The following is a 13,495-nucleotide window of genomic DNA, read 5'->3' as shown; positions in this document are numbered from 1 at the left end:
GTGTAAGTGTGCATGAATGAATGAACGAACGAACGAACGAACGAACGAACGAAGGAGTTTGATCGGGAGCCACTGCCCTTCTCTGTGCCCTTCTTTTGCTGCCCTGGAGTCCTGGATGCAAGTCCTGTCTCTCCAACAGACCCAGTGCTGAGCAAGTCATTTCCTCCTCAGACACTCAGCTTTCCCATCTGTGAGATGGGGTGACTCGAGTCTGTCCTGGGTAGGGTTACCGGGAGGATGAAATGAGCATGGAAATGAATGTGTCACTGAAAAGGCAAGACAAATGTGAGCGGGTTACGGGTTTTAGAGCAGTCGCTGTCATCACCGTTACCACCTCTGTCATCATCTGCCATCACCCCATCACCAGCCATCCTTCCTCCTGCTCCCCAAATAACCACACTGCCTCTGGCCCACTCGGCCCTTAAGTTAAATCACATTTAATTGTTTTTCAAAAAGGAATGGAGAAGTCAGAAGAGATTCACAGCACTCACAGTCAGGGAGGGGTAACTAACAACAGGAATATATTAAGCTTTTGGTTAAAAAATGCAAACGCAGTCCCAGTTACACTTGCCCTTGTGTTCTCACTCATGCATTGCTCCCAGACACACACACACACACACACGCCCCAAACTCCTGCGCTCCCAGCACTCACACACACACCCCCTGGCAGGGCTCCAAGGCTGGTGGACGAGGGAGAGGCCTGCTGCCATCCCAGGGGCCTGCCCCTCCCAAACCCCCCTCGCTAAGTGACAAAGCTAGACTACACTCGGGGCTCTAGGGGACACGCCCAGACTCTGTGGGCCGAGTGGGGCGGGGAGATGGAGAAGCCACAGCAGGGACAAGCGGCCTTAGACGATCCTGTTCTCCATGACGGCCAGCCGCTTACTCACAGCTTCCAGTGGGCAGAGTCAAGGAGCGGTGCACGGGGACCAGCGTGGGGCAGTCACGTGGGACCCGAACTGCAGACCCCCACTTCCTGTTCCTGCAGAGTCCCCCTCTTCCAGCACTTTCTCTCACCCCCCAGAATTTATCATCCACTGACCTCAGCATGGTGCTCTCCAAACACAGTCAGAACCATGAGCCCCGCATGCCTAGCTGCAGGCTGAGGCCTGCTCTAGTCCTGACCCAGCCAGGGGAGCTGCTCAAGGCCCAGCCCATCTGAGTGGGAGCTGGTGTTGGTCACGTCACCCAGAGCCTGAGAAGTGGGTGTCCCCGGGCACCGTGTTTTCCTGAGTGTGCCCAGGGCTCCATGTGTGTGTCCGTCTCTAGATCCTGACCTCTGCCTCAGTTTCTCTGTCTACCCTCTAGGACCCTCTGCTTCTGATAGGGTCAGTATCAAAGCTGGAGTCAACCCTTCTGGCGAAAATTGAGCCTGCCTTCAGCAGGGAGCAGGCAAGGAGGAGCCCCCCCCAACCCCACCACAGCTCCCCTCCCCACCGTGCCTGGCCTCTGCCCCGCCTCCTGTCCCCGCCCCTCCCCTTCCCTGCATCAGCCTCTGGGAAGGATATGTTTCCTGGTCAAGGCCTGCAGCAGCCCCTCCACTTTGGCCTGGAACTTCACAATGGACTCACATTCGCACGGATCTTCCTCTAGAATGGACAGGAAGTAGAGAAAGACAAGGGGGTGTGAGGGGTTGCCAGGCAGGGAGGTGGGGTAGTCACTGCCCAGGGCCAGGACTAGGGAGTCTTGGGGGAATGTGTGGCCCAGGACATCTGAGGGGGCAGAGATACTTAGAATTCCGGAGACAGAGCCCCCAGGAGCGATGGAGGGCGACCCCTGCATGTCTTCCTGACCCCCCAGAGCCCTGATAAAGAACTCCAATAACAGCAGCACTGCGCTGAGCACCTACTGTGTGCAGGACACTGCTGTCAGGGGCCTTTATGTCATCGTGGTGACTCCTCACCCCAATCCTTTGTGTTTAAAATCATGAACCTCATGTACAAATGAGGAACCCGAGACGTGAAACAGCTTGTCCATGGTCAACAGGTAGTGAATGTCAGAGCAAAGATGCAGCGCAGGCACTTCTGGCTCTGGGGCCCACACTGCCCCTGGGGACCAGCTGGCAAGGTCACCAGGCAGGGTCAGGGGAGGTGGCAGGATTCAAACCCCAGCTCCTCCAGTTATTAACAATTTTTCTATCCCTCTGGCCTTGGTTTTCCTATCAGTAAAGTGGGGATAAAAATATTCCTACCGAATAGAATTGAATGATTTAATATCTGGAGAGCACGGAGGACAGTGTCACTCATGTGACGAGCATTCAATAAACATATGTTTGCTGGTAGGAAGAGTTAGACTGGCCAGCCCACCTCCTGGTTCTGCCAGTTCTTGGTGCCGCCCCAGCTCCTGCTTTTCCCCACCCACACCCAGTTCCAGGGTGGCCCCATGCCCACCCAGAGCCCACCTGCCCCTCCCCTCCATGCCAGCGCTGGCCTCACTCACCCACGCAGATCTTCTTCTGCAGCTTCATGCCAATCTGGTTGATGGTCTTGAAGTCCGCCGTGTAGAAGTAGTGCTCTGCCACGGGCTCCGAGGCGATCTCCCTCAGCTCGTCCTCCACGGCGTTGCCCACCCCCACGGCAAACATCTTAAAGCCTGCAAGAGGGACAGGACAAGTAAGGGTGGAGGTGGGGCCGGCAGCCCAGGCTGAGCCTCTTGGAGGATGCCTAGGAAATCAACTCCAGACACCTCCTGGTGGCAGCTGCTGGAAGTGCAGGCTCGATGCCTGGGACAAAGACATTGAGGAAATAAACATTTGCTGAGATTCTACTATAAGCCAGGCCTGTGCTGACTCCCTGCCCTGGGGGCTTTGTAACCTCATGTAACTCTCATAACCATCCTCTGGTGGTTGTTATTATCCTCACTTAATAGGCAATAAAACAAGGCTCAGGTTTGTCCCAAAGTGGGCTGCCTTTCAGCAACGTTATGTTCTTGGGAACATTCAACTGGAACAGTTCCCACCCCCTCCCACTAGAGGGCCACCAGAAGCAAGCCACTTACTCTTCTGGGGCCTCAGTTTTGTCGCTAGTATAAGAAAGACATGGATGAACCAGTCCTTCCTCATTCAAATAGAACCAGGGTTTGGGGCTCTCATCAGAATAGACACTGAGACAAATTACCGGTGGGTTGTGCCATGTGCCCCTGGCCATCATGGTGTTCGGGGCCCAGGAGGGCGCACCTACCAAGGTCCTTGGCCTTCTTGGCAGCATCATTGATGTAGTCCTGGCTCCGGCCGTCGGTGAAGACGATGCCCACCTTCTGGGCCCCAGGCCTGGCCCCACTGGACACAGTGAAGGAATTGTCGATGAGGTACTTGAGGGCAGCCCCGGTCATGGTGCCCTTTTCCATGTAGGACATGTTGCGCACGGCTGCCTTGATGTCCTTCTTGGTGTGGTAGCGGCCGAGCGGGAACTCCTGGCGCACGGAGCTCGAGTACTGCACCAGCCCCACCTGGGCCAGCTTGTCTGACACGTCCAGCGTGTCCACGATCTGGTTGATGAACTTCTTCACCAGCTCGAAATTCTCCGGCCGCACACTCTTGGACCCATCGATGAGGAAGACCAGGTCAATGGCCGAACTGCCTCCGCCGCCACTGCAGACTGGGGAGTGCGGACAGGCAAGGAGAGGAAGCTTAAAGGCAGTTATCCATCCGACCACTGGCCGCGCACCCAACACACATCCCATCTTGTCCTCTAACTCTCTCTATAAAGCCAGCGTTCACAGCTGGAACATCATAAGGCCCAGAGGTAGTAGCACCAAGAGATGAACTCAAGATGTGTGAGTCCTTCCACCACACCAAACCGCCAGCCATTGTGTCAGAAAGAGGACATCAGGCGGGAATTTTCGGTGACATCAAACTCTAGAACAGTGGTTCTCAACCTTCCTAATGCCGCGACCCTTTAATACAGTTCCTCATGTTGTGGTGACCCCCAATTTCATTGTTACAAATTGAACATAATTAAAGCATAGTGATCAATCACAAAAACAATATGTAATTATATATGTGTTTTCCGATGGTCTTAGGCGACCCCTGTGAAAGGGTCGTTCGACCCCCAAAGGGGTCGCGACCCACAGGTTGAGAACCGCTGCTCTAGAAGGAATCTATCACCTTCGCGGATTGGTCCAGAAGCAACGTGTGGGAAGGCTCAGATGGACTGAGAAGTAGCCGAGAGCCCGTCCCTTCCTCAGCCCCCTCCCCAGGGCTGCCTGGGCCCAGCCCACTGACCATTGCAGGTCTTGCCGTCACTGTTCAAGGTGAAGCCCTCGCGGCAGGCGCAGGAGTAGGAGCCCGGGGAGCTGATGCACACCTGCTCACAGTCATGGTCTCCGGTGGCACACAGGTCTGACACCACTGTGGGGACAGAGGGGACTCGGAATCTCACAGTCGCAGGGCCTGACTATCTCAGCCAGGATGGCCCGCACACACTCAGGGAAACTGAGGCCCCTCCCGGGTGGGGTCCAGGCCCCAGAGCTCAGCCCAGGGCCGGAATCACTGCACCGGGGCTGACATCCCTGAAGAAGGCGATACCGCTGATAAAACCAACACTTCCTGCTAAAAAGGTAACGGCCGCAGGGACAAGGGTTTGCTTTGCCGTTTCGTTCACCGCTGTATTCCGCGTGTCTAGAGGAGCTCACGCAGCGGAGAACGCAGCACGGACCAGACGCTCAACCGACGTCCGTCACATGCCGCCAACTGGGCGCTATTCCATGCGTCATCCCATTGGATCCCCACAATCAGATGCAGGTCTTTCTCGAACGCATTTTTCAAATGGGGACGTCGCCCTGGCCCCGCCCATCCTGCTCGAGACCCCGCCCCTTAGGACGGGTCACGCCCCAAAGACTGCGTACAGCCCCACCTCCCCTCTTAGAAGGACTAAACCTTCTCCCGCCCAGGGCCCACGCCGCTCCCATCCTGCCGCATCGCGCATCGCGGAACACTGGCGCCCAAGCCCCGCCACCGTCACGCACAGGCTTTTTAGGGCCTCTCTTTACTGGATTCCCGCCTCCTGGTCCCCACCGGGAGCTGCCACATAGAAGGGTTCTTGGATGGCCTCTGCCAGATCCGCACCTCCGCCCCGCCCCGCCCCGCCCCCGATGGGCCTCAGCCTGGTGGAGGGGTGGGGTGCCCCTCTCACTTCACTAGGACCCGCCAGGACCTCACCACCTCACCAGCTCACAGCAGAAGGCCTCCTGGAACTTCTTGGCCAGCTTCTCGATGACGTTGTAGCTCTCCACGTAGTCCACGTGCTCCTCCTGCGGCTCGCTGGCGATCTGGCGCAGCGTGGCCTTGTCCACGCGGCCCACGCCAATGGCGAAAAGCTCGACGCCGCTGGCCCGGGCTCGCGCAGACACGTCCCGCACGCTGTCCTGGGGCCTCCCGTCCGTCACCACGATGACCACCTGCGACACGCGGGACACTGTGAGGCGCGAGACCGGGCTAGGCGCTTGGCCCTGCAGCACACCCCGGGCCGGGCCGCTGGCGGGAGAGGAGACCGAGCCTAGCTGGTTGCAGGCGGATCCACTGCCCCGCCAGGGTTCTGCCCCGGGAAGAGAACGAGGCTAGAGGACAAGACAGGTGTCCTCTACGGAAAGACCAGGCTGAGGTTTCTCCCGTCCCACTGGGCTGTCTGATGTCTCCTGCATCCGGCAGGCAGAGGTCGGGACCAGGTCTCCCCACTCCCACCCCCTCCGCCCAGACTGAGGCCTCTCAGGGGCCCAAGTGTGCCCAACACCGTGCCGTTCTGCCTTTTGGCCACCAGAGGGCGGCAGAGGGGGGGCCTTTCCCACCTAGATGCCATCAGAGGAAAGGAGGAGGCCACCTTTCCTCCCTCCCTTCCCAGGTGCTAGGTGTCCTTTCCACAGAGGGAAGGACTGTCTGCCCTCCTCCCACAAGGCTCCTCTGTTCTGCACCTGGAAAGGGAGACAGAGGGGACCCTGGCGCCGAGCCAGGCCCTCATCTCCCCCTGCCAGAGCCTGCCCTGAAGCTGGGTCCTCACGGCTCTGCCAGAGGCTGGGACTGGGCATCCAGCCCCCTTGGCTGCTTCTCAGCTTCTCACCTGGATCTGCTGCTGGTTCCTGGGTCCCCTCCCCTGGTCCGGGTGCCCAACCCCCGCCCTGTGACCTGTAGATAGTGGTTTGGACAGGGGTTAGAATTGCAGCTCCCCGCCCCCACAAGTCACAGCTCACCTTCGAGCCTCTGTTTCTTCATCTGCAAAAGGAGGTTGTGGTGAGATGATTCAGGGTCAGAAGCCAGGAAGGGGGACTATGATTTGTAGCATCACTGCCCTGGGTCCCGTGGGGAGTGAGCTTGCACAATCTCTTCCCGGCCGGAGGCCTTGGCTCCTGGCTCTGAAAACCTAGCCGAGACTATTCCTGGCCACAGGCCTTCCTCGGAGGCCCACTGTCTCCCTGAGTCCCCTTCAATCCAGTTTTGGGACTTTCCATCCACCTCGTAGGGCTTCCCACAGGTGAATTCCAGGCAGAACGTCTCATTCTGGTGCCGGCTCCCCGACCTCTGTCTCTGTCTCAACGAATGGAGAACCTCTCCTCCCGTGCCCACCCCAGGCCACTGGCCTGAGCCGGGGCAAAGCAGTTAGCTCTGGAGACGTGACAAATACAGATGTCACCACCCTCCCTTCACCTCTCTCCACTGGGATCACCTGGGCCACTACATCCTCCCAGTCACCTTGACCATCAGCCTCATGTCGGAACTTGTCAGTGGCCCCCACAAAATAAGACCAGCAGGCTGCCCGAGGTGTCATTTCTTTGAGGGCTGTGATGGCTGGGGCTCTATGCTGCTGTCTGGGAACACTTCTCCCACTTTTGAGCTGGACAAGCTGCGTAAGCTCCCTGTGCCTCCGCTTCCTCCTCCGTGAAATGGAGACATGTCTCAGTCGTGCACTGTGTGCCAGAGAGTGGGGTACAGAAGGGGGTGAGGAAGAATGCTTCCCTGGGCTAGGGCCCTGGGCAGGTAAAGGCAAGTCTTCCGTCCAACAGGACAGCGATGGGGACGTTCGGGAGCCTGTGCAGGACCAGTCGGGGAGAGGACACCTGACTGGACTCGCAGGCCCTGGGCTGAGTCCTGGAAAACATCACACCATTTCCAAGGTCTGTGGAACACCCAGCACTCCGCCCCGAGCCCTCGCTGACTGTGCAACTTGTGTGTCTGAGCCCCTGCCCTCGAAGGCGTATTAAATAAACCATTAGCTGACATGTAACGGGGCTCATTAGGTACCAAGCCTGTTCTGAGCACTTTGTGCTTATGAACTCGTTTAGTCCTCCTAGGAGCCCCTTGAGGAGGCGTTATGTGACTCCCATTTTACAGGTGAGGAAACTGAGGCACGTGAGATGAAGTAACTCGCTCAGAGGCCAGTGTGGTGGAGCAGGGACTTGAACCCAGACAGGCTGGTGGTGATGCCCATGCCCTTGACCATCACGTGAACATCTGGACTGCTTCACTCTGCCTTCAGGAGCCCAGACTGCCTGGGAAGCTAAGGTCAACTAAACGGAAATAATCAAATACATCCCTGGTGTCCGAAGGGTGGGGAAGATGGGTTCAGCTCTGCCACTTCTCTTGGTTGGGCCTGCTCCCCAGCTGTAAATGGCCACCTCGCAGGGGTGCTGGGAGAATTCCAGTGTACGCAGGCAAAGCTCTCAGCACCCAGTGGGAGCCTGCAAACTGGGGGACCCCAGCAGGGCGGGGGAAGGGAACGTGTACCTTGCTGATGTCCGGGGACTTGGCGCGACCGCCCTCAGCATCACTCAAGGCCTTGGTGATGGCGAACTGGATGGCCAGGCCAGTCATGGTGCCCGTGGACAGCGGCCGGATGCGGCGCACGGCCTGAAGCAGCGCGGCCTTGGACAGGTGGGCCCGCAGCGGGAACTCCTGCTTCACGGAGCTGGCGTAGTTGACCACGCCCACTCGGGTGGCATTGGGCCCCACATTTAGCGACTCGATGACCTGGGACAGGAACACCTTCACCTTCTCAAACTCCACGGGCCTTACGCTGCGCGAGCTATCGACAACAAACACCAGGTCCGTGGGCCGGGTCCGGCAGAGGTGCCCTGGGAGGAGGAGGAGGGAGGTGGCAAAGAGCAAGGGGCAGAGATCAGAAGGCTGGACGAGACACTCAGGCAACGGGGCAGAGCATCAGGGGCTACTTGGACCCTGACCGGAGGCCTCGGGCAGCGTAGCCTGCCCTGGAGCCAGGCTGTCTTGAGCCTTGACCAGCATGTGGACACTCGGCCTCACAGCTCAGCTCCGGGGAAAGAGGCTCAGATTCTGGCCTTGGGTGACTCACTTCACCTCTCTGAGCCTCAGTTTCCTCATCTGTACAATGGGCTGATAATCCCTTCCTTCCAGGATCCTTTGAGGATGAGCAAAAGTGCACATCGGGTGCCAGCCCAGGGCTGGGCCTGCAGTGGGTGTTCAGGGAGCAGCAAAGGCAGGCTGCCCTTTAAAACCTGCTGCTCAGGTTTGTGCCCAGAGAGCCTCCATAAACAAGGAGCAGCTGTTTCTCCGAGCTGGGCCACAGGGCGCCGAGGGTGGGCCCTCCGGGGTGGACGCGGCCTTGAGGCCCAACGCAGTGCCTGTCAACATGGGCTCTTTCATCTGAACATCAGAGCAAATCACCAAGTGGACCCAGTTTCCCTCCCTGGTGCGGCCTGCTGGCTGGTGTCCAAGGGCAGGGGAAGGGGCAGAAATGTCTAGTAGCCGCCTTGGTGGCCTGACCAGGTGGGCCCCCAGGGCACACCCCCAAGGAGAGATGTCTGTCCAGACTCCCTGGGAGGCAGCTCTGGGAGCTTCTGTTTCCTCTGCCTTAGGGAGAACGGCTACCGCTTGATGAGGTCACTGGCCTGGGCCTGCAGCCAGCGGGGCTCAGGGCAAAGGCTGTTCGCTCTCCACCCACAAGGAGTCCAGACTGAGCCCAGCTTCTCCCAAATACGGGAATGGGATCGTGCTCTCGGCGGCCCCAGGTCCCAGCTCCCAGCCCCAGTCCCCTACCCAGGCTTCAGAGTTCCCCCAGGGGCCTTAGAAATGACCTTGCAGCCACTCCCTGGTCCCCTCTAGCTAATGGCACAATGGGTAAACTGAGGCAGAGAGGGAGAGGGAAATGGCCACAGCATAGAACAATGATCAGGACCCAGAAGGCTCTGGGGCTCTCTCACTGGGTGGTCTTAGTTTCCCTGTGCAGCCTCAGTTTCCCCATCTGTAACGGAAGAGTTGGGTATTCCAGGATTCAGGGGCCACGGCTGAAACTCTGGAAAGGGTACAGCATGCATGGAGCCCAACCCAGGATGCGCTGAAAGGGCTGGTGACCAGAAATGGAGCCCCCCGACCCCCAGAGGTACAGCTTCACAGAGCCATGCGCTCAGCCCCGGGCACGGTGCGGCCCAGGCATCAGCGGCTACTGCGTAGCTTCTGCCCTCGGCAGCCCAAGAGACAGCAGTCTCTGCAGCGTGAATGGGCCCTGCGGGCAGCCCGGGGCCTGAGAAACCCCAGGAAACACTAAGGCTCCAGGGAGAAGCCCATTCATGGCCCCAACAGGACAGACTGAGGGTCACGCCAGCCCTGGCCCTTGTGCACGTCACCATCTCTGCTCCCGCGCTGGCCACCCTGCCTCCCCGCCCTCTCCTCTCTTGGATCCATTTGCTCTCTGCCCATCTCAGTGCCCGGTCCCCAGGCTGTTGGTCAGCGGCCAGTCGTCCAATGTCCCCCACCTCACATAGGCCCCCTCACCTCTGGGTTGGGGGGCGAGGCCATGCGTGCGTGGGGCCAGGTGCAGCAGCAGCAGAAGGCAGGGCGCGAGGACGGCACCAGGGATGACCCTCATGGTCCTGGCAGCGCGGGCAGCAGCCAGCACAGCTGTGGAGGCCAGGAGGCTCCGGGTCTTATCAACCTTGCCGCCCAGCCTCCCAGCCAGGAGGCCCTGCCCTGCCCCTTGCCTCCTGGGGGGGTGGGGCCCGGCTAAAAGGGGCTGTGTGTGGTGTGTTTCCCTCCCTCCAGAGAGGGCAGGGAGGAAGCCGGGAAAGGGCTGGAGAGGCCCCCGTAACCACAAGGCCTCCTTTGCCTCCAGAAGCAACCAGAGCTGCAGCTGCAGCTCAGGAAATCTCAGGTGGGTGGAGGGCGCTCCTCCCGCGGCTGGAGCCTGCACGGACCTGCGGCTGCGACTCCAAGGCCAGGGAGACCTGAGTCCTTGGCCTCACACCCCAGCCCTGCCCTGCAGCCTAACCCACACCCCGATTCTTCTCTCACCTGCAATTTCAACCCCAATTTTCTCATTAAACACACCCCCCTTCTCCGGCCTCGGCTATCCCCTGCCTCTCCACGTGAGCCCGGCTCTCCAACTGCACCTGGGTTCTCCGAGCTCTCGTCCAAGGCTTTGCACTTGCAGGGCAATCTGCCCAGACGGTCCTTCCTCCCACCCACCCTGCCAAACAGACTCTTCCAAGATCATAATTGGAGTCACGTGTACATCAGTACTTGGTAGGTGCCAGGCAGCAGAGAAGATGGCCAAGGGCACAGACTTGGAGGCAGATGAGCTGGGTTTGTGATAAACTACCTGTGTGACCCTGGGCAAGTTGCTTCACCTCTCTGTGCCTCCAATTCCTCGTCTGGAAATGGGATGCGAACGGTGCCTACCTCCTAGAGTTGATTAGAGGAGCAGAGTTATATGGACGATCTCATTTCATTCTCCTGACAATCCTGTGAGGCAGCTACTATTATTACCCTCATTTCCCAGGTGAGGAACTGAAGAACAGAGAGGTGGAGCAACTTGTCTGAAGTCACACAGCTGAGAAGTATCACTGCCGGGAAGTGTCCGGCCGGTGTTCTCAGCTGCCTGCTTTCTCAGGTGTAGTGTGGTGGAGGTGCCTTCTCCATGCCCACCTCCTCCCCACTCCCCTGTGTTCGGCCCCCTCCCCAGGCTTCTGTGCATTATCTGTCTCATCCATGAGTAAGTAAAAGTCTAGTCGATTCATTTCTGCATCCAGGCCCAGCCCAGGGACTGCATGGAGGAGGCAAAAATAAAGGTTTGTAAATAAAGGAACATAACCCTGGCCGGTGTGGCTCGGTCGATTGGTCGTCCCATGCCCTGAGAGGTCGCCAGTTGATTCTCAGTCAGAACACATGCCTGGGTTGCAGGTTCAATCCCTAGTTGGGGTGCATGCAGGAAGCAGCTAATCAATGTTTCATTCTCACATCGATGATTCTCTCTCTCTCTCTCCCTCTCCCTTTCTCTCTCTCTAAAAATCAATTAAGCCCTGACTGGTTTGGCTCAGTGGATAGAGCATCGGCCTGTGGACCGAAGGGTCCCAGGTTCAATTCTGGTCAAGGGCATGTACCTTGGTTGCAGGCACATCCCCAGTAGGGGTAGTGCAGGAGGCAGCTGATCGATGTTTCTCTCTCATCGATGTTTCTAACTCTCTATCCCTCTCCCTTCCTCTCTGTAAAAAACCAATAAAATATATTTTTAAAAAATAAAAATAAAAATCAATAAAAAATTTTAAAAATAAAGGAACATAATCAGGAATGGTCCCTACCATTGCATCTAGGGCCAGTGGTCGATGGGGTAAAGTGAAAAGAGCATGGGCTTGGCCCCCTGAGAGACCCAGCTTCAAATCCACCTCTGCTGTTGACCAGCTGTGTGCCCTGGAGCTGCTGACTTAACCTCTCTGAGCCTTGGCTTCTTATCATGCAGTGGGAATGGCAGTACTTGGCCTGCCCGCCTCCCAGGACCATGGAAGGAGGCAATGAGAGGACAGAAGTGGAGATGGGGGCCAAAGAAGTGTTATCTTCCCAGGGGGTAGAATCATTAACACTTAAGACCTGTGCACTTCACTCTATGTAAGTTGTACCTTAATAAAAGGAAATGTACAAACATTATCCTTAAAATGATTGCCGGGCACAGCTGACCCAACCGACATTCTCACAACCTTCATCAATAATGGTACAGTCGCTCACGCTGTCACTGTACTCCTTTGTTCTCCCAGCAAACCTTCGATGCCAGCAGATCCAAGTATATTAGCCCATTTGTCAGATGAGGAAGCTGAGGCCCAGAGAAGTCCATGACTTGCCTGAAGCCACCCAGCCAGTTAGAGGCAGAATCAAGCCTGGAACTAGGTCTCAGTCCCCTTTGCCCCAGTTTAAGAGAACGAGGAAGTTAAAAGTATCTCCATGTAAGTTTCACTTATTCATATAATTCTTAGCCCTCCCCCATTTCTAAAACCGGGGTGCTGCTGGTTTCTTTTCTCTCTGCAACTTCTAAGCCTAATTCTCTTCTCCAGAGACAGTGCAGGCATGATGGCCGTGGACTTGTCACTTCCCCAAATTGTGTTATGAATGTGTTACTGCCCCTGCCCCGATGTGTCAGGTCCCCCGGAACAGGGGTCTGGCCTGTCTCGCTCACCACTGAATCTCCAGGACTCAGCATGGTGCCTGGAGCAGGGTGTCTGGTGTGCAAATGAAGAAATGCATTAAAAGAAAGAACTGCCCAACTGGTGTGGTTCAGTAGTTGCGCATCAACCTATGAATCAGCAGATCAGGGTTCGATTCCCGGTCAGGGCACATGCCCGGGTTGTGGGCTCAATACCCATCGGGGGACGTGCAGGAGGCAGCGATCAATGATTCTGTCATCATTGATGTTTCTATCTCTCTCTCCCTTTCCCTTCCACTCTGAAATCAATAAAAATATTTTTTTTAAAAGGAAAAAACTAATGATGAAGGGTCAGACTGGTGTCAGCAAAGGGGACCAGTGATGACAGAGGCAGAGCGCTCCCCCCGCGGCCCCGGGAACGGTGGACGAGGAGAACGTGAGCCGGGGCCCCTCGCCCAGAGCCCCCTCCCCCCGTGGACAGGGCTGTGTCCAGGGCTCCGGGTGCAGAGCTGTTGGCGGGGCGGCAGCTGGGCCCATGAAACAGCCCTTTCAGCTCGGGCTCTGAATGGCCGGTCTATGGACGCCTGGGAGGAACACAGGCGCCTTTTCTGGGTCACTTCTCCGCTCATTAGCGGAGCCACAGAAATATGCGACAGGTAAGCTTTCAGGAACAGAGAGGGAGCCGCCCGAAAAGGGGGCAGCTTTACATTCCAGAGCGAGAGCCGGGCTTGCGGGGAAGGGGACCTGGAAGTTCAGCACATACATTGAGGAAAGAGAATAAATATTTGTCTTTTAAAAATGTGAAACATGTCTCCCCAGGAATCAAAACTGGGAACAGTGTGTCCGGTCTTGGCCAGAGGAGGGGCCGTCCTCCAGGCTGCTCCCCAGGCAGGACTCCTGCTGTTCCTTCTCCCTGTTTTCACACACCTCGGGTTGCCAGAAACTTAAAGCCTTTAGTGTTTTATCCCAGAGAGAGAGAGAGCATTTGTGATCAAGTGAAGCGCCCCTCGGCCATGTGGCTCAGTGGAAAGCGCACCGAACTCCCGCTCCGTCCCCAAGGCTCAGTTTCTCTCCGAAAGAGCGAACCTGGTCACCTCGAGCTCCCAAGACAAGAGATGCAGCCC

General features: G+C 57.4%; 1 protein-coding gene across 1 annotated transcript; it reads right to left on the bottom strand.

The window, feature by feature from the left end:
* Nucleotides 1-425: 425 nt before the first annotated feature.
* Nucleotides 426-9,854, bottom strand: MATN1 (matrilin 1, cartilage matrix protein). Its single transcript, XM_005875074.2, has 8 exons — nt 9,737-9,854; nt 7,715-8,061; nt 5,175-5,397; nt 4,223-4,348; nt 3,180-3,596; nt 2,440-2,592; nt 1,509-1,589; nt 426-898 (listed from the first exon to the last, which is right to left on the bottom strand). The coding sequence occupies exons 1-8, from the start codon at nt 9,828-9,830 to the stop codon at nt 849-851; spliced, it is 1,491 nt and encodes a 496-aa protein (XP_005875136.1). The 5' UTR covers nt 9,831-9,854; the 3' UTR covers nt 426-848.
* Nucleotides 9,855-13,495: the final 3,641 nt, after the last annotated feature.

This window comes from Myotis brandtii, unplaced genomic scaffold (assembly GCF_000412655.1).
Source record: "Myotis brandtii unplaced genomic scaffold, ASM41265v1 scaffold456, whole genome shotgun sequence".
Taxonomy (NCBI): domain Eukaryota; kingdom Metazoa; phylum Chordata; class Mammalia; order Chiroptera; family Vespertilionidae; genus Myotis; species Myotis brandtii.
Note: the sequence above shows the minus strand (reverse complement) of the source record. Positions and strands in the feature narration are given on the sequence as shown.

Coding starts and splice junctions, on each gene's coding strand:
- MATN1 (XM_005875074.2), bottom strand. CDS start 9,830: ATGAGGGTCATCCCTGGTGCCGTCCTCGCGCCCTGCCTTCTGCTGCTG. Junction 8,062..9,736: donor CCTCGCCCCCCAACCCAGAG/GTGAGGGGGCCT, acceptor TCCTCCTCCCAG/GGCACCTCTGCCGGACCCGG. Junction 4,349..5,174: donor GTTCCAGGAGGCCTTCTGCT/GTGAGCTGGTGA, acceptor CTGTCCCCACAG/TGGTGTCAGACCTGTGTGCC.